The following is a 26,865-nucleotide window of genomic DNA, read 5'->3' as shown; positions in this document are numbered from 1 at the left end:
GCTCTGGGGATCCTCATGGAAGAATTAAAAATCTCCAGGCTCTTATACTCCTTGAAGGGGTGATGAGAGGATTTAATCATTTTGATTCTAAACATCATGTTTATGACATTTTGCAAAAGATAACATGGGCACAGGGGTGCAGTTAGCTAGGAGGAATGATTTCCAATGTTTAGTAGCACAATACGTTGGCCACAACTTCATGTATATTTCAACATAGCAGGCGGAGAAGATTTTGACCATTCCTAATATAAAGCAGTGATCAGAGCCAAGGTAACGAATATACAATTACCCTGATCTGACCACTGCACATTGCATCTAGGCATTGTGTGCCACAATGTGCCTAATTACTGTGCAAATTAAAATTTTAAAAATCTTCTTAGGAACACAACACAGTCCCATGATCCTTTTCCAGCTTTTGCCTTTAACCAGACTCAAAGACCGCAAGACTTCCCGTCCGCCCTTGATGGTGATGGGTTTCCTCACTGCCTCTTGGTATCACTCAAACAACAGCCATTTAGCACTAACCGTCCTGCAAGCTCAATAATCACACTGCTGTTTTCTTGTTTTCTTTCTCTTTTCCTAGATGCCTTTTTCACTTCTTCGATTGGAAGGGATGGGGTAGAAAGGGGCACTTTGGAGTAACCCCTGTGGTGTTTATTTCTTTGTTCTGCCTGTGGTAGAGGTTCTGTCTTCATTCTTTTCCTGTCTTCCTGCTAACGCTAGGCTGTACAAGTCTGTTCTTCCATACATCATGGCAGCTTGGCCATGAATATGAGTCCAGATCCAGACAGACTGTCTTTATTGCCCTCACATGGACTTTGAATCTGACCAACCTAAAGGTCTGAACACTGATATATTAGGGAACCACTGATATTTTATTAAAGACCTGCGGGGAAGCAGAGGAATGGATTCAAATCTCACAGCATGACACAAACACTCATGAAAATTCATATTTGACAAATCTGTTTCCTCCCAGTGAGGCCTGCCTCTTTTTGCTTCTCTTCTTGGGCTTCTATCTCAGCCATCTTGTGGAGGTTTCTGTCCTGTCTCTGAGGGGAACCACTTTCTGATTCCTCTGTATTGGATGAATCACATTCACTCAGATGCCCCTGGCTCAACGGACAAGGCTCCTTCGCAGGAGGTCCACCCCTTAGTAGGCACAGAGAAAGCATCATCATTATCTTCTCTCATCCCAGAATGAAAAAATCCACTCACAAATGGGCACACAAATGTTCATTTAGATCAACCCTTTGGGTATAAGTAACACAAATTCCGGACACAGCAGCAGCAACTATAATAAAAACCAAGTCAAAACAAAATAACAAAAGCAGAAGTAACAACCACAAGAACACCAACAACAAACCCTTAAAAGTGGCAAACCATTGACAAAAAGCAGAGTTCTCTGGGCTCAAACTGGAGAATAGAAACCAGAGCTAAATGGCAGTGTGGTTGCTGCTTTGGGCAGGAGGACATTTGTCAGTTTGGACCTGCTTCACCACTTCACAGGGTAGGACAGAAATCACAACCCAAGGTCCATTCTAATGGAGAGTCAAAGAGGACACTATCCACAATAAACAGGGACACCAAGGGTCACAGCCCAGAGGAAGATCAGTGGAAGCATGCCAGTCCTGACATGGTCCTGCAGGCTGCATTCTTGTCCATCTTCTGGACCCATGAGCTCTAAGGACACCAGCAGAGTCCAGTCCTCTCTTCCACCTAATAACCCAAGGCCTCACAGACCTGAAGTTTTGTTCTACTTAAATCACATAACATAAAATTAACCAAAAGGGTACAATTTCATGACATGTAATACATCCACTATGTTGTGCCACCATCGCCTCTATCTAGTTTCAAAACACTTTAATCACCTCCAAAAGAAGACCTCACATGCATTAAGCAATCCCTTTCCTCCTTCTCCCTCTAAGCCCCTGGTAACCACCAACTAACTTTCTGTCTAAGATGAACCTCAAACCCACTGTGCTAGGTGGCAGAAGCCAACACAAGAAGATCGCATATCATGCAATTCCATCAATAGGACCTTGATCATAAAAGTTATATGTTAATATTTCTTTAAGTTAACATTCTAAAGGACAGAGTTTAACCAATGGTGCAGAGGGGAAGAAGTGTCTGCCTTGGTTTCCATTTTTTAAAAAAATTTTCAGACAGTGTCTCACTTTGTAATTCAAGCTGGCCTTGAACTCACAGTGATCCTCCTGTCTCAGGCTCCCAAGCGTTGGAGTTACAGGCATGCACCACCATGCCTGACCTTGGTTTCTGTTTTAATTTTAGCAAACAACCTGGAATTTTGACTGCTCAAGCATGGCTTCACACTGAAATCTCCCAGGGGAAATTTAAAGAATACTATGAATGTACAATATCCCCACAGAGCCCATCCTGGAGTGTAGCATAGGCACCTGCAGTTTAAAAGAATTCTCCAAGATATTCTAATGCCTAGCAAGGATTGAGATGGTTGTGCTATCAGGGTAAGAATTATAACCGTAGGCCATTTCTATGATACACTTCTTCTCTGTCTGCTTCTGCTCCCCTTTCCATCCCTGATGTGTGCCTCATTCAATCTGCACAAACTAAGTGTCCTAAGGTTTATGCACGATGATCGGTAAGATCTGTGGAATTTGGTGCCTCTGAGTTTGGTACTCAGGAATGCTAACTAATGAGCCTGGAGTAAAATCAATATATCGCTAAGACTTATTCTAAAGCAGAGCTAATAAGTTCTTGCTTTATAGAAATTTTGTTTTGAAGTTTAAATAAATAGATGTACATAAAACACATAGCAAACACTCATTATCTTTATCATTGGTTTTATTGTTATGGTTGTTGTTGTTATTATAGTCATGGGCATTTGCAATGGACCTATCTGTTGATGGTTCTTTCTCAGTCAGGGGAAAGTCTTACAAAAAAGGCAGAGACTTTACTCAACAAAGAGACAAACATTTTTTGTGCACATACTTTATATGGATGCTGAGTTAGGTTCTGGAGCTGCAGCTGAACACCTAGAACTGAGATACTGAAGTGGAATACAGTGAGCCAACACACAACACAGGCCACGAGGACCTGGAATGCAAATGTGGGCGGGACATCCTGGTTGAAACCCAGCGAGTGCCTACTGGAAAGTAGCCTGTAAACTGGGTGTTTCATGATGAGTAGAGAAATTTGGTCAGCAAGGATGTGGGGGAAGGGTTTCTAAGTCCCAAGATACAACATGGGAAAAGGCCTAGGAAGGAGAAGGAAATAGGTACATTGGGGACTTGCAAAGTTTCTTAGTGTCAGTGCTGTGCTTGGGGTCTAAAAATGTCTCCAAAAGGTTTGAAAGCTTGGTTTTCAGCTCATGGGTGTTTTGGAAACTGATTGGGCCATGAGGACTCTGACTTCATCCAATGGATTAGCTCACTAATAAACTCACGCATAGCTCAATAGGCTTATTGGGAGGTAGTGTCTAATGGAGTGAAGCAAGTCAATGAGGGCTTAGCTTGGAAAGGGTATATTTTCTTCCCAGATTCTTTCTGTCTGGCTGTGTCACTCTCTGCTTCTTGGCTACCACGAAGCGAGCCAGTTTTCTTTGCTATGTCCTTACACTGTGATGTTCTTCCCCACCAAAGGCCTAAAGCACTGGAGCAGCCTGAAGATGAACTGTATGAAACCATGAGCCAATATAAACATTTCTGTCTTTGTTTTTCCCAGACATTTTATCAGAGTGACAGAAAGCTGACTATCATGACAGGATATCAGGACAGATATGTACAGCAGAAGCTATTTCACCAAATACCAGAAGGCAGAGATGGTAAAGTAGGTTGGATCAAAATAAAAGGCATGAGATACTCACACTAAGGAAGAAGGTTCTGTCCTGAGCGAGCTGCCACACATTCAACCCAGCCTAGGAGGGCTGTCTCTCTATGGCTCTTCCCAAGACCCTTGGCACCAGAGCTGCTGTGTCCACTTACGTCAGCAACGCATCCTCATGGATTTCAGGTAACTTTTTGGCTGGTTGGAATTTATTTCTTTCTTCCTCTTTCAGTTTCTGCAGTTGCTGTTGCTTCCTTTTTGTCGCGGACTCTTCTTTAAGAAAGTTAAAGTATCCTCGCCCAGCCTTTGCGTACTGCACCAGTAACCTAGAGAGAGAGAAGGGGATGAGGGGAGATGGAAAAAGATAGAAATACAGATATGGAAGGGGAGAGAGAGAGAGAGAGAGAAAGAGAGAGAGAGACAGAGACAGAGACAGAGAGAGACAGAGAGACAGAGAGACAGAGAGACAGAGAGAGAGACAGAGAGACACAGAGACACAGACAGAGACAGAGAGAGAGACACAGAGACACAGAGACACAGAGAGACAGAGAGAGAGAGACAGAGAGAGACAGAGACAGAGAGAGAGACAGAGAGAGAGACAGAGAGAGAGAGACAGAGAGAGACAGAGAGAGAGAAGATAAGTTGACTTTATTAAGACAGTATCCTAATGTCTTGGGACCAACCATCTCTGAGGCCAACCATCTCCCATGTCTTAGGGTGGAAACCTCCAGCTGTAGAGTTCCAGAGCCAGACATTAGCTTGAATTTTAGATTCAGGTCTTGCTGAAGACCTTGGATAAATCATTTATTCTCTCTGAAACTCATTTCCTTTTTCATTCTATCACTCAGCAACACATATATATAGAGTGCATGCTATCACCAGGCACTCTGCCAAGTACTATGAAATGTGCAAAAGAGTTCACTGCCCACAGGAGTGAAGACCTTCATGCATGGAAAGGGTCAGCAGGTGCCTGACACTGGGCCTTCTTCCTCCTCATGTCCGTGAATGACAGAGCATGTATTACTGGGTCTAGGCTCTTGCTCGAGGCTGCCTTTGCTTTGATTTGCCTGAATATTTACATTTGTGAGCACATATAAGCACTATGTCAAGTAACATATTTTGGGACTTTATTACTATTTTTTTCTTGCCAAGTTCACTGTTTCCTAAATAGTCTTGACATTAGCTTCATTCACAAATATCTTGTGCTATAATGGTTCACACACTTCCTTTTGCTGATCTTATTTATTTATTTAGTTAAAAGGGGATAAAACAGAATAAAACCCATCAAAGTAAGCCAGTGTAAAACATACAGGACTTCAAAACATTACAAAATCAACAATAGTTGCCATAATGCCTTTTGATGTCTTCAAAATAGCTGCAGATAACTTTGGACATAGTAAAAATCAAACAGAACAGTATAAAATACAAATGATAAAAACAAAACAATGAATGCAATAAAGGACTTCAAAGCACAATAGCAAACCCAAAAATGCTACCATAATATATCTTGCTATCTTTGAAATAGCTGCTCCTGCCATCAGATTTGGCATAATCAAACAAAACAAAAGAGAATAAAATCCAACCCAACAAAACAATGGAAATGATATAGGACCTCAAAGGTAGACCATAGGGAATCCACAATGGCTGTAACCCTCAGAAGGAGATCCCTCCTAGACACTGCATACCAATATCTTCTGAACCTCCATAGCTATCATCACAGCCTGTGTTTCTCCAGATAAGCCTGTTGCTTATAGTGGGCATGGGCATTGGGAGGTGGGCTTAGTAGTTCTTGTTGGCCAGCCTATGTACTGGAAAGGGCTGGGATCTGTCTGTTCCAGTCTGGCAGTGGCCCATGCATGGCACTGGTTCCCAGGTTGGGCTTGCTTGCTGGTGTGGCTTTGTTCTCTCTTCTGGTCTGCAAATGGTGCTGACTTATGGGGAGAGGCCGGTGTCTGTCTGTTCCCCGTTGCTGATCTTTACCTTACTGTTGGAGTTAGCACTGTGGAAGGAGTGAATCAGCGGTGTGTTTGTGTCTCTCTGTCCATCTGTCTGGCTGTCTTGGATCTTGTAAGGCACAGTACTTAACTACCATTATGCTCCCTTGATATAAATGTTGGTTCTGAAATTCAGTTTCAGTCATTGTCCAAGTATTTGATAAGCAACCCATGTGTGTTGGGCTGACTATTGGAGACATAGTGATGAACAAGACCCTGAGTCCTGCAGAGTGTTACGATTTGGATCTGAGACGTCTCTCCACAGCTCATGTGTTCAAGGCTTGGCCCCTAGGCAGCAGTTGTTCAAAGATGGAGCCACTGGACAGTGAGTGTATCATGACCTCATGATTCAGTTAATCTATTCACAAATTCATAATGGGTTATTGGGGATGCTGGGAACTTTAGGAGAAAGGGCCTCACTGGAGTAAGATCATTAGGCTCACGTCCTTGACGGGTGCATTTTTTCTCTGCTCTCTCAGTTGTGTACATGCTCCTTCCCCCCTCCATCTGTGTCTCTTCCTTTAGACTCCCATGAGGCCACCAGCTGTCCTCTGCCATCAGCTTTCACCATGAGAATGGCCTCACTGTTAGCCCAAAGCCACCAGGACCATGGACTAAGACTTCTGAAATTGTGGGCCAAAACCATCCTTTTTACCTTTAAGTTGATTTTCTCAGCTGTTTTATCACAGTGATGGAAATTAACATAGCAAGAGTGAAGAGTCAATGATAACACAGAGTGGTGGAGCGGAAGTCTAATTCAGATGATAGGGTGCCTAGAAATTTCTTCCTAGAGAAAATGATGTTTTATTTTGCTCTTTTGGAGTAAGTTTTGCCTCTCTCCTGGTCTCTCTTATGCTCAATTTTGGGTGGGGACAGTTTCAGCCAGCTGCCATGGCCAGCTCTGATATGATTAACTGAGCTCTGTTTATTTGTAAGAGTTAAGGTGCTATAAAGGACATTTTAATTATACTGTGTGAGTTATAAATGCCCACTGGGAAAATGCGGGCAGATGTGAGGGGGCTTTCCCAGCATTTTTCAGAGCATATCATCCAAGTGACTGCTGAGTGGTAACTTTTCATTCATTCACTCATTTCTCTGTGGGTTACCTGCTATTTCAGTCACCAGTGCAGGGGGCTGGGGATGCAAAGGCATTTGTCCCCAGCAAGTTCACAGTGGCAAAAGCATATCCACAAACACGATCTCCACCCAGTGTTCCAAAGGACTGCAGGAACCTAGAGAAACCCTGGGAGATTTCTGGGAGGAGGTGACATTTGGACTATCTAAGAATGCAGCAGGACAAGGTGGGAAATGACCCACCAGGAAGCAAAAATAGCAGGCATAAAGATGAAGAGGTGATCTTGAAGTTGAATTGTTGTAGGGCTCTGCTAGAGCACAGAGCAAGGGCAGGAGGGTGACTGTGCCTCGCAGTCATTGCCAGCTGGTTGGGAGTCATGTCATTTCTTCCACTGCTTCTATGTGCTCAGACTTGCTTGTAACTCTGGTAGCCTGTCTGCACAACTGAACACTTGATGTTTCAGTCAACAAGTTTCCTCTGGACCATAGGTTAGGAAGGGTCTTTTCCTTTGACATGTTCTTGTAAAATCATGAAAATGCTAGTGTCAAAACTTTCAGACTGGGAACAGCAATTGGGAAGAAAACCCTAGAGACAATCATGGGGTGCACTTTTTTGTTTTGTTTTATAGTGCTGTTTTATATGCAATCTAGAGCCTCAAGTAGGCAACCAGTCTTCCAGTGAGGTCCACCCCCAGTCCAGAGCATTCTTTTTTTTTTTTTCACTAGTCAATGGACCACATATTGCCATCCCAGAAATAATTGTTCAAGTCACAAAATTAAAGCTTGTAGAGTGGACATTCCAACAATGATACTGTTCAATGATCCAATAAAACTCTGTGATATCTTTTTCTATCTTATACATTTAAATATACATGCAGTTATATAGTTTAGAGCACTTTCTTTTCCTCTCTTTTGTATAATGACTATTGCACATTTTGGGTTTCATTGCTCCCATGGTTCTTATTGCTTTTTTGGAAGAGAGTAAAACCAAATGTGACATAACAGAACAGAATCGGTCAAGTCAAAAGGGTGGACATAATAGATAATATAAAAAACATAATACAAGGTGATCAACAATGGTTACCATAATGCCTCCCGCTATTTCCAATAGAATTGCCTATATCATTAGTTGTTATACAATTGAACAAAACCGTAAAGAACAAAACCGACAAAACCAAAACATTGGAGACATTGTAGGTCTTCAAAAGTAGATAAAAGTCAACGAGAATGGGCGTTATAATGAATCTCATTATCTTCTCAGCTGATGCCTAAACTTTCGAACCTGATACTGTCCAGCAAAACAGAATAGAGGAACCTCAGTCAAAAACAAGATGGTGAGAGTAACACAGGGCTTCAAATCGAGATAATAGAATGTCAAAGTGGGTTACTATATTATACCCTGCTATATTTTTCCCTTTAATTAAATGGATAAAAATAAAAAAGTAAATAATGGAGTGGAGATTGAGAAAAAAGAGGGCATAACAGCGAAACAGGGCAGATCAAAACATAACCATTTAAGCAGAATAGTGTTTCACCACCAGATAATCCTGACCCAAAAATAGTTACCATATTGACTCCCTCCCTGAAATCCTTGAGTACAACTTCATATACTGTAGCATTAAGTATATCAAAACAATGTAAAACCATTTAAGAGAATGACAGCATTATAGAGTATTTAGAATCGACTAACAGAAAATGAACAATGGTCTCTGTATAATCTCCTTGTCCTTAAAAGGTTTTTGCTTATACTATCGTACATAACAAAATCCAATAAGATACAACCTGTTTAGACCATTGGAGACAGAAGAACAAAAGCTAGATGAGACTTCAAAACAAGATGGTACTAAATCAGCATTACCTATTAAGATGTCATTTTCTCCAAAAAAAGCTGTTCCTATCATCCAGTCTTCTCTGTCTCATTTCTGTTGAGCTCTTTTTCTGTCAGTAGCTGTCAGTTTGTCTTCTTCATTTTGTTCTCTGCTCCATTCATTGTGGCCTCCCCGCCACTATTTCTGGGTTCTTTGTATTTTTCTTTTTTTAGAATATCCTGCAATACTTTCTGTAGGGTTGAATTGGTGGTTGCAAATTCCCCCAGTTCCTCTTTATCCTGGAAGCACCTCGTTTTTCCATCAATTTCCAGGGACAGTTGTGCAGGATATATCAATCTTGGCTGGAGATTATTATCTTTCAAAGCTTGAATTATTTCTCCCCATGCTCTTCGTGATTTGATGGTTTGTGAAGAGAAATCTGCTGTAATTTTGATGGGTCTTCCCCTGTAAGTGATCTGTTTCTTGTCTCTGACAGCTTTTAATATTCTGTTCTTGTATTGAATTTCTGGAATTTTTATTATGATATGCCTGGGTGTTGCTCTGTTAGGGTTGTAGGTAGCTGGGGTCCTGTATGCCTCATACATTTGAGTATCTTTACCTTTTTCTAAATTAGGAAAATTCTCCTGGATTATTTCTGTGAGTAGCTTTTGTAGTTCATTTGTTTGTGTCCCTACTTCTTCTTTTATGTTCTTAATCCTTAAGTTATGGATCCTCTTATCATCTTCTTGTCTTTGTATTATTGCTGTGTGTTTCTTTGTTATTTTTAAGAAGTTTTTCATTTCATTCTCCCATGTTTCAAGTCTGCCCTCCAATTCAGATAGTCTGTCCTTAGTTTCTTTCAAGCTGTTATGCCAGTCTTGGATAGACTTCTTAATTTCTTGATAGTCTCTTTGAACCTGCTTCACATACTCAATGCTTTCTCTGTTTTCTCCATCAAGCAATTCTCCCCTCTTTTTCTGTTCTTCCATTCCACCATCTGCTTTTTCCTGGGTGGTGCTTAGCATTTCTCTAACTATTCTGCATACTTCTAGCTTCAGGTCATTGATAACTTCATTCCTGAATTGGTCTATGAGGCTCTCTAGATGGCGCTTAATGTATATTGGTGCAGTGTCCACTATTGCCTGTTTCTCAGGATTGGGGGCCGAGGAGCCTTTTTTGTTGCTTCCCTTCCCCATATTTTCTGTTCCTTATAAAATGCAATCTTACATAGGAGGCCCGGCTTCCCTGCCTGTCAGCCACAGCCTGATCAAATTGCGCTGGCTAGTTGTTCCCGCCCACCGCTGCGCCCCAGGGAGTTGCGGAGGAGGCAGCCTACGCGAGAGTCGGTCGCTCCTCCTGGCCACCGTCAGGCTCTGGGATCTGGGTTAGGCCAGCCTAGGGAGTCTGCCAGCAGCGTCACTCAGGCCAGGCACCTTTCACCAATCCCGTCCGAGAGGGGAATGTGCGGCTGGAGTTGTCACCGCGCCCTGCTCTTACAGGACTGCCCGTGCCCAGAAAAACCTCCGCTGGAGTCAAACTGTGGTAGGGGATCAGTTTCTTGCTCACCTCGCCACCAGTCAGTTTTCCTCCTTGTCCTACCTGTTTCCGACTCCGTTCGCAGACTCCCGTTCCCAGAGCTCGGGGGTCGCGTCTCTCCTTGCCGAGCCGCTGTGGAGGCAGCCAGCCGCTGGGCGGCGGGAAATCCAAACCGCGATTTCCAATGGCGCGGGGTCGAGCCTCCACACCGAGATTTTTCTGTTCCTATTTTAGCGCCAGGACTGTATTCTAAGTTAGATTCTCTCAGCCCAGTTCGTTCCTGAGTCAGCAGAACATATCTCTACTGGTTCGTATCTCCTTAGTCCGCATCATTCCTGGTCTCTGAGTCGAGCCTTTAGAGAGCCTTCAGTAGCTGCTGCTGTCTGTCCGCCATGTTCTCTCTCCCCCCCAGAGCATTCTTTTTTGAGGTTTTCGTACTGGGGATTGTACTCAGGGTCTTCCTACTGAGTTACATCCCCAGATATTTTTTAAAAAATTGGTTTATCTTCTCACAAAAGTGAGAAGATACTGTTTAACTTGTGTTCCTCTTGCCTCAGCCTCCCAGAGTGCTGGGAGGCAGAGTGAGGCACGTACCACCATATCTGGCTGAGAGCATCCTTTTAAGAAATGTTGCATCCACACATTGTTGACACCAAGTGGAAAACAGACATAGAAGAGCTGGACTTTGAATGTGAAACTTGAAGCTGAGATATATTTTTCTCTGAAGAAAGAAAGATAGCCTATATGGTTATTGTTTTGGGTTTTTTAATTATTGTTGTTGATTTGTCTCTTTTGTTTCTTGTTTTTCTTGTATTTTGACATGCTTTCTGTCTTTAAAGCAAAATTTAAAACAAGAAAAGAAAGGGGAAATGGAAGAAGGAATAAAAGAGGGAAAGAAAGAAGGCAGGAACAGGGGAGGAGGAAGTGAGGGGGAGGAATGGAGAAAAGAAAGAAGGAAAAAGAAGGAGTGAAAGAAGGAAGAAATGAAGAAGGACGGGAGGGAAGGGGAAGAAAGGAAGGAATAAAGGGAGGAAAGTCTGTGTGACCTAGACTGGAAAAACACAGAAGCACCAGGGGACATGTTCAGGGTTTCTGCTTCCCCACATCTTTACTCCCAGGTACTCTAGATTCTACTATTGTGGTCAAGGATCTCATCTCTGATAACTCAACCTAACATGCCCATGTGCAGAATCCCAGCAACAGAACTGTAAAGGGCCCATAGCCATTGGGCTCCATGAGACTTTGAACATCTTCTCAGCCTCTCCCTGAGCTGGTAGGTCGCCTGCCTTAGAGGTCCTTTTAGTGACCTGGGCAATGGTGGGATTTACCTTGTGTGGTGGACTCTGTGCTACTCACAGATATGTCTGTGTCCCACCCCCTATTCTTCCTACTTTTGGGTGCTTGTATTAACTTACTTAATTAACACTATGACTCTGTATTACAGGTGATGTTATTATAATGTCCATTTTCAGATGAAGAAGCTGAAAACTCAGGCAAGTAAAGGCAAAGTCACAGTGTTGGAAAGGAGAAGAGCTGGAATCTGACAGTCTGAGGCGCAGAAGGTACACCACAGAGTCTGGTTATGGCTTCTGGCAGGTGGTAGAATTCCAGGATGATGCTCCACATGGCTGGTCAGTTTCTCCACTGGAAAGTCCCATCCCTGTGTCTTCAAATGCCATTTTGTTGACCTTGAAGGCTTTATGGATCACTGCCTGCTTGGCCCACATCAGTGGTTTGTTTAATGCCTGTCAGGTGTCAGCGGTTCCCCCTTAGCTGTGAACCTTCCTTGCTGTAGTCTGAATTTCCCAGAGTGGAGGCCTGTAGAAGAGATCTGTCAGGACCCAAGGCAGAGCAGGGCCTGCCTGGATGGACAGCAGGATGGGTATCACAATGATGCATCCCTGTGTTGGATACTTGCTGAGCACATGACAATAGGAGGGGTCTAGGGACACAGAACAACCTTGTGGGCTTTGCTTTCTATGTGTTACTGGGACAAGAGTCTCTCTCTTCCTCTGTAGCAGCTATGACTCACTAGGATGCCAAAACATGTGCTAGGGATTTGTTATGGAATAAGAACTGGTGGTCAATCTAACGCCAGCTGGATTACATCAGCACAGCGCTGGGTGTAGATGTTTTATCTGAGGAAAGTTGCCAGCATAAATAGAGATGTGGTGAAGGAGAAGTTACACATTGAGGTGCGTTGAGGTGTTGAGGCATTGTAGGTTCTCCTACAAGTTGCTGTTTGAGTTGTTGGTTCTCCTGGAGAAGCTCTGGTCCTCACATCAAGCATTGCTTCCTGGCTCTGGATAGGAAGACCTGCGCTGCTTGGTCTCCAGGATGAACTCGTCACGCTGGCTTCCTGGCATGTACTCAACTGTACTTGTTGTTGGAGGAGCTCGGGGCCTCCCTGTCGCTGAGGATGGCTGTGGTGCTTTTTAGGACAGCCCTGGTCTTTGTTGGGAGTGTGACTTCTCAGCTCCAGCGTAGAACTCTACCAGCCCAGCTCCTTCACCCTGCTGGCATAGACTTCCTAGCTTCCACCGCTGACCTTTGGGCCTTCCCAACATGGATCTGTAAAAGAGGCTGGTGTGAGTCCTTGTTGTGGGCTCTAGACCTCCAGTTGGACTCGTGGGAGGCACTGTCATGAGCTCTGGTCTTTATCTGGACTCATGTGGGACATTGCTGTGGGATTTAGGCCCTTGGCTAAATATTCTAAATCTATAGTGTTTCCTGCATTTTCTTGTGTTAACTTTGGGTGACCATCATAAAACAGTATTATAAACTCCATGTCCTGATTCTAATTGTTCTCTGTGTAACCCCTGACTATAACAGGATTGCACTGAATCCTTCTCAAGTTCATATATCAAAGCCTGGATCTCTAACATCTCAGAATGGTACCTTATTTGAAGATACTGTGGTCAGAGATATAATAATTAGTGAAATATCTCTCTGAAGTTACCACTCTGACTGGTGTCCTCATGAAAAAGTAGAATTTGGACACAGACACACACACATGGAGAACACCATGAGATGCAGGTGGAGGTGGGGGATGGATGCACAGGTCAAAGGATGCCAAAGATTGCCAGCTGTCCACCAGCACCTGTGGGAATGACATGGGCCAGATTCTCTCTTGCAGTCTTCAGAAGGAACCAACTCATCCAACATCTTGATCATAGACCTCCAACCTCCAAAACTGTGAGACAATCTGTTTCTCTTGTTTAAACCACATGGTTTGTGTTGCTTTATTCAGGCGGCCTTAGCAACGGATGCAGTATGATTATCTCAGTCTAAATAGAAGAGCTTGGCTCCTCTTTTTATTTTCTTTGATTGTGAGGGTTCATGACATTTTTCTTGCATTAATTTCTTAATCAGTGCCTGGCTGATGACCCATGCCACAGAAAATAAAAAAGCACTTGAATATTATTTGAACATCTGCTGTGTGCCATAACCTGGACAGGGCATTTATAATGTGCCAGATTCTGCGATAAACACTTGCCCTCCTCAAGGCACTGATGCTCTCGAGGTGAACATGTCCTCAAAGAATTCCCTCTTTATGTTTGCATTGGAGTTATTTACTTTTATTGGTGAAAATTAATAGGTTTTAAGGGGATCTTTGAAGACTTATCTATGTCCTTAATTCAACAAGGACTAGAGGTAGGAAATTTAAAAAGTGAGACACACAGCAGGCAGGGAAAGTGATAACACAAAATCAGGCAAGACCTTTATCAAAACCACAGAACAAGATTTGGTGCATATATTTGGCCCGGAGCATCCTGGAAGCCAGTGCAAAGAAGGTAGTGATTTCTGAAAGTCGTAGCTTTTTTTTTTTTGTCTTTTTCATTTTTTTTTTTTTTTTGTCTTTTTCCTTTTTATCGGTACCAGGGATCGAACTCACGACTGCCTGCTTGCAACGCAGGCGCTTATGCCGCTGAGCTAAATCCCCAGCCCCCTTCTTTTTCATTTTTAAGAGCTGTGCAGGACGTGCTGAGACTAGGAGAGATTCCTCTTCAGGACTGACACCAGGAATATAATATGAAAAACCACCTACAAGCCTTCAATGCACATACTGTGCTGAACGCCTTTTTAAAAAAATCAACTAAGTAACAGACAGAGGTGGAGAGTGGATGCTGGGCAATTTTAGGAATCTAGCAAGCAAGTTTTTAGGCCTTCTTGAGCCAAGGCAGCCAGATTCCCAGCTGCTATACCTTCTGGAAGGGCCCAGTGACAGATCAGCGAAGTTGAGAAGTGAGTCTATGCCCTCATGTCAGACACAGCAGTCTGTTCGGGAACTTCAGATTGCGGGTTGTTCTTCGTAAGCTCAGAACTGTTCCCTGCTACCACGGTGGCCCATTTAAAAATGCTTACAATTTTAGCAATTTCGCATTTAATTCCCTGTATGTTTCCTACATTTTCTCCATCATTATTGCTGATTATCAGGCTATTTGTGTGACGGGAGATATTTGCAGGGAAGAGCAGCTTTTGCTTTGTACCCACTCACCTGGGGCCTCCTGCTCACTTCTTTGCACATGTGCAAAATTCCCCTGGCTGACATCGCAAGGGGATGATGAGGAGTAAGATAATTAACTGCGCCAGGCAAGTGGAGGAAAAAGCAGATTATAAAATGGAAAGTTTCCTCTACCCAATACAACTTCTCCTTAACCAATGCACGGGAGGGGTGTGCTTCTTTTTCTCAGGGACACAGGTTCTCTGCAGAGGGGTCTGTGTGGGAGCTGATGAGTACCCAGTGGTTGCTGTAGCAATAGAGGGCCTCTGTAGGGCTCAGCTGAGGTCCAGCACAGGAACAGAAGGGAGGAAGCTGGGGCTTCACAATCAGGCTCCTTGGACTCCAGGGGCAATATGTGGTAAGGCTTTAAAGGTGACAGCCTCTGGGTGCAGCCTTTGCTTTGTCACTCTCTTGGTAGGGTTTCCAGTTTTTTTTAATTAACTGACACATAATAATTATACATATTTGTGGGGTGTGATGTGACATTTCAATACATATATACCACGTGTGATAATTAGATCAGGATAAATGGCAAACTCATCACTTCAACATTTATCATTTCTTTGTGCTGGGAACTTCCAAATTCTGCTAGTGTTTTGAAATATTTAATTAGTTGTTGCCAATCACAGTTATCCTATCGTGCTACAAAACATTAGACTCTTCCCCACCCCGACACTTTACAGTCTCTCTTCTTCCTAGCTTCTCATAACAGCTATTTTATTCCCACTGTCTATGAGATCAACATTTTGGTTCCTGCATATTTGAGGACATGTGATATTTGTCTTTTTGTGCCTGAGTTATTTCACTTAATGTTAACAGTCTCCAAGCTCATGGGTATTAGGCGAGTTTTAAATTGCTTGGAGCCCAACCTCTTCATCTTCAAAGGGGGAAGTATTAGCTCCTGCCTCAAAGGACTGTGGGCTGGCTTAATGAGGCAGTGGGCATAATGAGATCAGCATGGTGCCTCATACATTAGACCCAATAACGGGGTGCTATTTTTATTATTGTCAAGTTGCTGGAACATCCAGAGAGGTTAGTGCAATTTATAGATGGGAAAACAGAGGGAGAAAGTTTTTGGAAATTGGCAAAGAAAGGATTAGAAGCCAGTAGGACTGATTCCAGAATTTTTGTCTTTCCATCTGCATTCTCCAGTGCAAGTACATTCAGTAGGAAGCTTTCAAGCTTTGAGTTTGGGTAACTCTAATGCTTGCTATGCTGAGGTCATCTCTCTAGGCTTCCAGACACTGAGGCCCAACTTTCCCCCTTTAGGTCGTGCTTTTCCCCATCCAAGACATCATTGGTGGCAGATAAGGTCAGTAATCAGCCACTACTCCCTTCCTTCTCCATCTCCTGCATTCAGGGGTGGAATGTATTTCCTAGCACCCTGACATTACTTGGCCATGTGACTTCTTTGCTTGATGGGCTAGTAGCAGATATAACTTGAAAAGATGCGTGAAATGAATTTGTTGGTCCATAATAAGAACAAAACAAATATCTTACCAGAGCTAGAAGAGTGAGAAAAGAAGGGAATAGATGTTTCAGAACCAAGAAACCCCAACCCATGACAAACTATAGATTAAAATAATATGTTAAAGTCACTGAGTTTGGGAGGCAGCTTGTTACATGGCCCCGTGGTGAAAATGAAAATGGTACCATTGGTTTATGGACTACACAAAAGGAAAACCACATGACAGTTAGATTAAGATGTGATTGTGCATTGCATTTCAAGTTATTTTTTAAAAGATGTGAAAACCCTCCCAAAATGTGAAAAAGTGACTTAATAAGACATATTAAGAAAAAAAATCACCTTGGACTAGAGAAAAGATGGGCTACAGCAGAACTTGGGGCATAAAATAATTAAGAGCCTCTTCTGAGAAGTACGTATGATATCAGGTAAAATAGCTGAGCAATTTTCTGATTGATATTCCCTGTGAGATTGAGTTCTTCTGGAGTGTGAGATTCATTCACTCACACAGCCAGCCCTTCACACTGGTAACAAGGCTATTAAATTTTAACCAGCCATCCCCACCTTAAGTGATGCTATCTAGTTCCTTGCTTCTGGAGTGTGATCCAGAAGCCTCAGTCTCGTGTGGGAGCTCATTGAATTGCAGAATTCTGGGCTCCATGTCAGACCTCCTGCTGTCAGACACTGTTTTAAAATGGGTCCCCAAGGATTCTAGGACAGGCTGAAGTTTAAGATGCGCTGGACTAGCCAGCCACATTTTCCCTCCCACTAAAAAAACATTTCCCAGCAAGAAATCTCCCAACTGGTTTTATGATAAGCCTGGTTTTTCTCCTACAAGTCTGCAGTAAAATTTTGACACATGCCAGCCCTCAATTCATCTGAGAAGTTGTTAAAGAACACCTGTATTGAACATTCTCACCCCACAAGGGTACTTGACTTGCAACAGATCTTGCATTAACCGAATCAGTTTTTATCCTAAGGGAACTAAAGTAGATGGGACTGAACATCACCCGCCATGGTCACTGCAAGAAGCTGTGGAATATTGGTGAGCTGCGTGCGAGGAGGCGGTGAGAGGAATCCACATTCAACATTTCTATTCCGGGGTGCATAGGACTGACTGCCTCAAATCACTTTGTTAAAAACAAACAGCCCAGATGCACTTAAAAAAATTTTTTTTAAATGGTATTATGGCTTCCCATCCAGCTGGTTTTCACTCACATTCTCTGTCTCTGCCTACAAGAAATATGGGGCTATAAATCCAAGAGTGCTTCGATGGGGAAGGCGGAATGACATTAAGATGAACAAACACTGCTGGCAATCCGATTTCAGGGATGCCCTGCTCTTGCAGGAGGGAATTGCCTACATAGGAAATTTCCACTTAACAAATTTCACTGTTTTCAAATAATAGCAGATAAATCAGTTTATTCCCAGTTTGTTGAGGCTGGAGACTTGGAAAGCCCACTTCATTTGACTGGTTCATGCCTTGCTTTGTCAGCCTACTCAGACATATTGATTTCTGAACAGCAGAGGGCAAACCTGATAGAACGCTGAAATCTGAAACACTACCCTTAAACTCTTGAATTTCCAGGGAAGCCGCACAGGCAAATTATAACAAAGCTCCAGTTCAAATGCACCCGTGCAAATATTTTGCATTTAATTTCTCATATTAGAATGCCCTGTTTATACAATAACTTAATAAATCTAGCCTGGCTGACAAATTGACAAGAAGGTGAGAATCATTCATTAAAATGCAAATGCAATTGAGATGAAATTTGGAATACATTTATTACAGTAATTGAACTTCAGTCAACTGTAGTCACAACACAGATTTTGAACTGCCTCTCAGACAAAAGGATGTGTTGTGTATTATTTCCCCCACCTCCAAGTTAATATCTTTGTCAGCATGCAAATTAAAGCCATTTCCTGAGCACTAATGATTTGCAATGGAGGATTTCACTCTTCTTTATAGGACAAGATTGCCAGAGATAAAGGTCAACCACATACACAAAAGATTGGCTTGGTAGCATATTGTGTATACAGCAAATTGCCTGCAAACATATTCTGAGCGTTTATCATAACCACAGTCTTATTAAATCATACCTAAACATCTCTTTACCATCTCTGGTCACTTGCTAATTGTAGTGTCCAACAATGGAAGATTTGATGAATCAGGATTTCACCTCTCAGATCAAAATCTCAGAGGGATTTCTCTCCTTTCTGAATGACTCATCTCAAAGAGGATGGGTTCCTCTTGATTTTTAAGTCAGGTTGCAAAATGATGCTGAGGGGACTGTGATGGCAGGACAGAAAACATGAATCTTACTAAGGAGTTGTGGAGTGGCTTCAGTTTTGCTCTCTGTGGTTCCTTTGCAAAATTCATGTGGTATGTGTTAGGTCCAGACAGGCAGCACTCATGCATGTAGCAGACTGCTACTGAGTTGGGAGAAAGAAGGTACAACCTAAAATATTTCCTGTGACAGCATTAAGTGTCCTGTTTAAAAATCACTAGAGTGGTCAAACTCTGTTTTACCTGAAAAATAAGTTTTCTTGGGCCCCCTTTGTCCTCTTTACAACCTAATCAATTGATCATAGAATTATGTTAGCTCCACTTCCTAAACATCACTTAACTTGCTTGCTGATACTGCCACCCTACTAATAAGAAGCCTACCAACTGGAAGTCATCATTTACTATCTCCTAATTTACCTTAAGGTACCTCCTACCTGATCTTTTCCTTTCCCAATCCATTGTCCACCAGACTAAGACATGAATGTCTCCATTCTGATCAGAGAGCTCCACACTATCCTCAGGCCAAGTCCAGATTCCTTCATCCTTTCCATAGTAATAAATCCTCAAGATGTGGGCCTTACTATTGACCACTCACCCTGTCATCCCTTTGCATCTCTCTGGTCCCTGAAATTGGACATGCTTTTCTTTCTCTTGCAGCATCTTCTCTCTCTCCTTCACTTGGTTGGTTTCCATCTGTCTCTCAAGTCTTGAGAAAAACTTTTGATCAGTCAATATCCACAGCCCCCACCAACTTCAGGCCAGGTCAGGGGTACTGATGGCTTCCCTGTGCCCATGTACTCCCACAACTGCACTCATCACACTCTATGACAGTTGTTTACTCATTTTCAGACTGTTTACTCATTTTCCTTTCATAGAAGACTGTTTGTTCCTTAAAGACAGTGCCTGAAAAAGGGGAAATATCCATTTTCCTTCCCAACTTTCCTCCTTTGCTTTTAATGGCAGAAAATGTCAGTTATCCACCAAATATTGATTTCCCTAGCTTCCTTAATGACTGACCACCTTATCTTGCCCAAATTTAAAAAAAAACAACAAAATGAAGCTATATTTTCCAGTTCGCTTTATAGCTAGGACAGACCAGTGCAGAACAAGCAGAAGACACTGGGCGAGGCTTCAGGGAAAATCCTTTGAGGGAAGTTGATAGGTTTGCATGGTGTATGAACTTTATTCTCTGTTTCTCTTCTTTCCCGATGCCTGAAAACTGGCCATAGTGCTTTCAGCCCTCGAAGCCACTTTGTAATCCCCAGGAATCCTTGCAAGTGGAAACAAATACTGAGGATAATGAATTAAACCATAGAGGGAACCTGGGTACTAGATAACAGTGAAATCACCATACCACTATTGGATCATCTTTCTCCAGGCAGTAAATTGGTACGTGAGTGATGGAATCCTTTATCTTGCTGAAGCCATGGTGATTTCAGGGTTCTGTTCTTATGCACTAGGATATTATCCCAAGTGAAATGCTCTCTCTGTCTGTCTCTGTCTGTCTCTATCTCTCTGTCTCCCTCTTCCTCTTCCTCCTTTTCTCTCTTTCTTCCCCTACTTTGGATGGATCACACTGACATGACTCTCACAATTATAATGTTATCATCCTTGGATAAACCACTGGCCATGGAAGAGAGCAGATGTCAGGAGGGGTTTGCTCTAGATAAATTGAAAGAGGTAGGGAAACTTAGTAGCTTAGAAACTCTTCCAAGAGATTTTGTTCTGGGAGAGTCTTCACTGAGAGGGCCTGGGACAGCAGACAAATAGATGAAAGGAAGACCAAGTCCATTAGGAAAGATGGCCGGAAGGGCAGGGAGGTGGCGGCTGTAGTTAGAGGGAAATGGCACTGTCTAAACAGTGAAAGGAGCTGTGTTGTGGTGGCCTGAATGGATCGCTAAGCCTAACACCACATGCATTTCCTCCCTGAACTCTCCAAAGCCCTCTAAGTGAGCATTGTACTGATAGGAAACCTACGTCCCAAAGAGGCTAAGGAGACCGATCCCAGGGTTAGTAACAGGTAGAACTGAAATGTAAACCCAGGCAGACTGATTCCAAAGTATTGCATGGGAAAAGCACATTGGTTTTGGAAACAATCTGCGCTAGTTTAACTTGCCATCATTTCCTTGCCATGCAGTATCTGTGACCTTGAATGAATCAGTTCACTCCTTGGAGGTACATTTTCCTTGCCTATAAAATCTATATAAATGGATACCCATCCTAGGATGTTATTGAAAAGCATACGTAAGAGAATTACTCTGGTGCCTAGCACACCGATGGTTCCTAGTCTATGGAAACAATTATTGTTTTCTTCTTGGTCATCATTATGATCATCATCTCCATGAACCATGGCTGTTCCAGTGCCCTTGCTGTGCACTCAGTCAGGATGGTGGTTTGGCTGTGAACCACCCCACTGGCTTCTGGGAAGTGGCACTTGGTTCAAGTGGCAAAGCTTAGGGGGTTCTCTTCCCCAGATGATGGCAGGAATGGTCTAATTAGACTGCAATTATTTTGGGATTTAGTAAATTGCATTATAAAATAATTCATAAAGGTCTGTAGATCTGCTGTGCACAGTGGTGGTAGGATGAATGCTTGGTTAGCATGTGAATAATGAAATTTATTAAGCTAAAAGGCGAGGGAATTAACCTCTGCTCTGCTGAATACGATGTTACATGCAGAAATCTTCTAATTACTATAAGTGATTTTCTTTCGTGGGTTCTTTATTTAATCTCTATCTCAGATCTTCACTAAAGAAAGTGAAGAAGAAAGATATTATGCTTTGGGTCTAAAAAGTTCCTTCAAATCTCATGTATTTAGAAGTGAGACTTTTAGATAGTAATTGGATCTTATGGGCCATATACTCATCAACAGATCTGTGGTATTAGGCGGTACGATGTGGTTGGAAGAGGTGGATCACTGAGGGTGTGACCTCAAAGTACATATTCTGGTCCTCAGCCCCTCCTTTTTTCCCCTCTACTTCCTGGCTGCCATGGGGCGAGCTGTTGTCCTCTGTCACAATGCCATTTCTGCGTTGGAGGCAGCCATCCATAGGTTGAGTCCACTGAAACTGCAAACCAAATAGCCTCTCTTTTAAGTTGAGGATGTCAAGTATTCTTGGGTGGGAAAATGTGTAATTCAGAAGAAAAGGAAAAGCTATAAAGAATCTAAACCTGGTAGATGTTTTAGAGGCAGACCATGGTTATAGCAGTGGATTACAATCAAATCTCTGGGTTTAGTGGCAAACTAAAGTGGAATGTCATTCAATGTCATATAAGTATCTGTATAATAATTCTAACTTTGCCAACAAGTTACTGTATGACATAGGTAGAGCCATTAATCACTCTGTTCAGTTAAATAGAAATAAAAAGCCATTTCTACCATGACAGTCATTATCGTCACCATCCCCATTACAACCATCACCACCACTACCAACACCAACACCACCACCACAACCACCACCATCACTACCTCCTCTCCTTGTTTTTCTCCTCTTCCTCATTTTCACAACTAGAAGCTGAAAAATTACCTGCACCAGTAACTGTGAAAAAGACTGTAGAGCTACTAATCTCTTTTGCTTTCTGAAACAGTCCTCCAAGACAGTTATTAGCAGTGTTATTGACCCTCAAGAATTCTGAAGCATAAAGTTCAAAGTCATTAGGTGGGGTGGCACTCGAATTGCTCCCCAAGTCTGAGCTCATCTCCCCAGCTGGTTCTTTAAGACTATATTATCTTATCTTATCTGACTTGTTGTTAAAGGTGAAAATTGAGGAAATAGCAGTTTGGGAAGGTTTTTAATGATGCCATATGAACACAAGATGAAATTCTTAATATTCAGAACTGTTCTATAAAGAGAAGTGACTGATCCTTACCACCTAATCATGCGTTTGCTGATTGCCAGGGCTATAGTTAGAAAAACAAGACTTCCCATTAATGCAGGGTACATATGAGTAGGTAATGAGCAAAATTACAATGCCAAAAAATTTGTATCTCTATGCAAAATAGCATCTGAATTTTGGTTACACAAATATCTAAAAATTAAATTCGTTTGTGAAACACAGCATATTTTACTCATGACTTCTATCTCCTTTTCCATTCTTTGGCATATATTTGACACCTAATATTATTTTTGATAATCAATTTAAAGATTGTTAGTTGACTGAATAGAAGTGAGGGATTATGTTGATTATAGAATCGCGTTGAAGGTCAGCTTTCTTCTTATCTGTCTCTAAAATTAGAGACTAACAGCTTCCAGCAACATTTCTCATGACTCACAAATTTACTGTCAGTGAGTATTTAAATCTCTTCGCTGCTTGCCATTTGCATTTATTCTGCTAATTTTGCATATGTTTTGTTAGTTTTAAACGCAGTTTATTTAATTTCTCCCTTCCTGATATATTTATTGGACACTAGCTGTGCATAAGGTGCTGTGGAAGGCTGAGGAAAGATGAAAACATTAATATTTGGCTTTTACCTTCAGAAACTTTACACTGTCGTTGGCATTTGGGGGCCAGAGTTTGCATCCTTGTGTTCATAGCTTGGTACGAGGAGCTGTTGTGACTCAAGTTAGAAGCTACATTGAACATTTTGGAAGTGAAACGGTCTCTTGGAAAGCCCCCAAATCCTTGTTTTACAGATCAGGAAACCAAAGAGAAGAGGCAGCATGTAGCAGCTAGAGGCTGACCCCGGACAGTCATGGCCGTGCAGGGTGTCTCTAGATCCCAGGGCCAGTCTATTTTCCCCAGGTCCCTGGCCATTTCAGTATACTCAAGGAAATGAAGAGCAGTATCCGTTTAGCTAGAATTCAGAAATCTTGGCACTGGGATCCCCCAAATTTTTCAGCCTCCTCAATCTGATGCCCTGGTATTTTCCATCTTGTGGCAGAGTTATTTTCCTAAAAGGGAACATATACATCCTCTGAACATGCATCCCACGGTCCTCCACTGATGTCCCCGTCACGGACTTCCTTCCCACTTTAACTTGGACTTGGCTTTCCCCTGTGAGGATGAATAGTCAAAGTTTCCCGCTCAGGCTGCTGCCGCACTAAATCAAGACATTTTCACCTCACCCCGAGGTAGCTCCTCCCCCTTCATGGGCCTCCTTTGCCTTGATCCTCTTTCCCAGGTAGGAACCCCTGTCCCATGCCCTCTGTAAGCTACCTTTGCTTTTCCTGGGATGCATCAGACATCCCTGAGCTGTGTTCACATGGATTCCTGGTTGACTTGCCTGTCAACCTCACCTCCCTCTTACCCCGACACCAGATAGAGCTTCTTTAATTTCTTTTTCTCTTCTCTTCTCTTCTCTTCTCTTCTCTTCTCTTCTCTTCTCTTCTCTTCTCTTCTCTTCTCTTCTCTTCTCTTCCTTCTCTCTCTTTTCTTTCCCTCCCCTTCAGCCTTCATACAGAATTACATCCCCACGTTTTTCATTTTCAGACAGCTTCTTGCTAAGCTGCTAAATTGCCCAGGCTGGGCTCAAACTTGTGACCCTCCTGCCTGAGCCTCTAAGGTGCTGAGATTACAGGGATATGCGACACCACACCCTAACTCTTTTCTGTGTCTCAGAATCGCACACTAATGTGGTATGTTTGCTTTCTCTTTGGGTGGAATGGTTTATGGAACCACAAATGCAGAAGCGGAATGATGCAGACAGGATAGAGATAAATGGGTGCCTTTGAAGTACATAAATCTTTTCAACTGGTAACAAAAGTATGGTTATGTTCTGGACAAAGTGATCAAATGAAACAGGCTCCCATGTGCTGCTCAGGAGAGTTATTTCTTTAGCTCATGATGCAGTCTCTGACCTGTCTTATGCTACATAACTACAGGTGGCAGTTATGCTTCTAAAGGGAATGCAGATCCAGTATTTAATGCCAGGTTACATAGCAGACACAGGTTGTATTTTGGTGATAGAATTTCACAGGCTTTGTAAGCTTGGTGACCTCCCTCTGTCTCTCTCTGTCTGTCTCTCTCTCTCCATCTCTCTGTCTCTCTCTCTTTCTCTCTTTCACACACACACACACACACACACACACACACACACACACACACAGCATCCTATCCCCTGAAATGCAGACACAGAAACAGCAATCCAAACCAAGCATTTTTTAGACTGTGCTGTCCAAGGCTGCAGTGTTGCTTCCTCTCCCCACCCGACTGACTTCTGTGTGGCAAACAGGTACCTTGGCTCACGGCCACTGTTTAATGAATGTGAGTCAGCCTTTGTGCAGGAGGACTGCATCTTCTCTGGAAGAAGAGTTAAAGCCTGCCAAGTGTCAACAAACAGTTCTATATGCATCCCAATTAGGGTGATTTTGGGAAGGGAGAGAAGCCCACCACAGCTTTGGTTTCTAGGCAACTGCTGTTAGAAGCTCTGCACTTCAGGGAAACCAAGCATCTCCAAGTGGGCCTTGTTAAGGAGCCTAATGTGCCTCTTCCTGCTCTCTGTCCCTCCCCACCTCATTCTTGTGAACCTAGTAATGTTGGAAAGTAAATTATGCTTGTTGGGGAGAATGCCGAAGAAGCTAAATCTCCCTAAGGACAAAAGCCCTGGGGAAGGTCAAGCTTGGAAACTCACTTTAGGAGAATGTGTTCCAGGTGTTCCACAGGGACCTGCTTCTCCCTGATATCTCATTTCATTGCTGTGATGGTGTTTTCATTTCAGAGATGGGAGGCTGAGGCTCACAGAATTAAAGTCATTTGCCTAATGTCACAAAACAGGAAGGTGACAAATGCCAGGGTCTTGAAGCCTCCCCCCACATTGTGTGTATTTAAGATATATAATTTGATGATCTGATATATATGTATGTATATATATATATATATATATATATGATGAAATAACCACCACAGTGAACATAATTTATGTATTTATCCCCTCATACACTTCCCCTTTTCTTTTTAGGGACAGAGTCATGCTTTATAGCCCAGGCTGGTCTCAAACTTGCTATGTAACTCAGGTTGATCTTGAACTCGTGATTTTTCTGGTTTAGCCTCCTGAGTTCTGGGATTACAGACATGTTCCAGTACATTCAGAATCACGTATTTCCCTTTTTTATTTAGTTTTTAAACACAATAGGAATGATGGGCATTGCGGGAGGGGGTCTGCATTCATGCATGTACACAATGTGTGTATGTCTTGCACTTGTGACCTGATCACAGGCATGACAGCTGACTTGCTGCTAGGAGGTAGGGTCTTGTTAGAGGAGGTGGGTCACCACAGATGTGATAGGGAAAAGTGTATATCCCTTCCCAGCTCTTTCCTTGACTGTCTGCCTCCTGCCTGTTATGACATGAGTAGCTCTCTGCAGTGTCCCTCTGCCATACTGCTCCTGCCTTGGAGCGAAGTGACCATGGACTATAAATGTGAGCCAAAATAAACCTTCCTTTCTTTAAACTGTGGGTGTTGGGTATTATGTCTCCGTGATGAGGACCGTGACAAGACACTCTGCTTCTAGAATTTCAACTATTTTAGATTCAGAAGTCTCTTTTTCCCACTGCTGCCACCTGTCAGCATCCAGGCAGGGCCTTGCGATGAGAAGACACAGCGTGACATTGTACGTGGAGGCAGACCAGCATTTAGAGACAAACTGGTGCATACACACGTATGTACACATGTGAATGCAGACCCCTCCCTGAAATACCTGCCATTCCTATTATGCTTAATGACTAAATGGATGGGAGGGATTGTTCCCGGTAGATCTGCCAAGTGGACATTTAAAAATGCATTAGCAAGAAGAGAAGCTTTTTCCAGAGCACACAGACAATTTCTGAAGCACTTCTGGTTTATAATTTCAGGACGGACAATAGAGAGTGGGATAAGACACAAGGGTACCAGCCTATGATTATTGGACCTGTGTTCTGTTTGACTGATGGCGGTTCCACTGGATGGATGCACAGACCTCCTCAGGAACCCTCGATGACTTTTCTACAAGTTCTAATGTGAGGGAATAAGGAGGGGACAGGTTTAGTTGGAGGCGGTCTTTCTGAATTCACAGCTTACCTTGCCCATCACTATGAAAGGCTGCTGCCATGCTCCTGGACACAGGCTGGCTGCCTGCCACTCCTTGTCCTCCTGTGGTCCATTCACAGGGATGCTGAGGGCCATGACTAGTTCTTCCCTCTTCACTCCAAGGCCACTGAGCTATTCCCTTAACTGTTGGGTGCCCAGGATTCAACTACTATTTGTCATCTTGCTATTGCATTTGAGATGGCCCTCCAGCAGTTTTTGTAAAGTGCCTGGAACTTATTAAATTCATCCAGTTTTCCAGGACCTCCCCTGACTGTGACCCTGTGAAAAACCACTTTTTCTGCCTAGCATATCTCCCTCCAATCTTCACATTCCTTAATCTGAACATTTCCTGTTTTTTTTTTCCAGTTCAAAAGCTTTCAGAGTACAAGCTC

General features: G+C 42.8%; 1 protein-coding gene across 1 annotated transcript in view; it reads right to left on the bottom strand.

Moving 5' to 3' along the window:
• Ccdc60 (coiled-coil domain containing 60) overlaps window positions 1–26,865 on the bottom strand; it is a 108,047-nt gene that overhangs the window by 59,769 nt on the left and 21,413 nt on the right. Inside the window, exon 3 of the mRNA XM_003477930.2 lies at window positions 3,960–4,127. Coding sequence (XP_003477978.1) covers window positions 3,960–4,127 — 168 coding nt within the window. The remainder of the gene's footprint in view (window positions 1–3,959; window positions 4,128–26,865) is intronic.

This window comes from Cavia porcellus, unplaced genomic scaffold (assembly GCF_034190915.1).
Source record: "Cavia porcellus strain 051 isolate PalLab524CR breed Dunkin Hartley unplaced genomic scaffold, mCavPor4.1 scaffold_16, whole genome shotgun sequence".
In the NCBI taxonomy this organism is placed as follows: Eukaryota; Metazoa; Chordata; class Mammalia; order Rodentia; family Caviidae; genus Cavia; species Cavia porcellus.
Note: the sequence above shows the minus strand (reverse complement) of the source record. Positions and strands in the feature narration are given on the sequence as shown.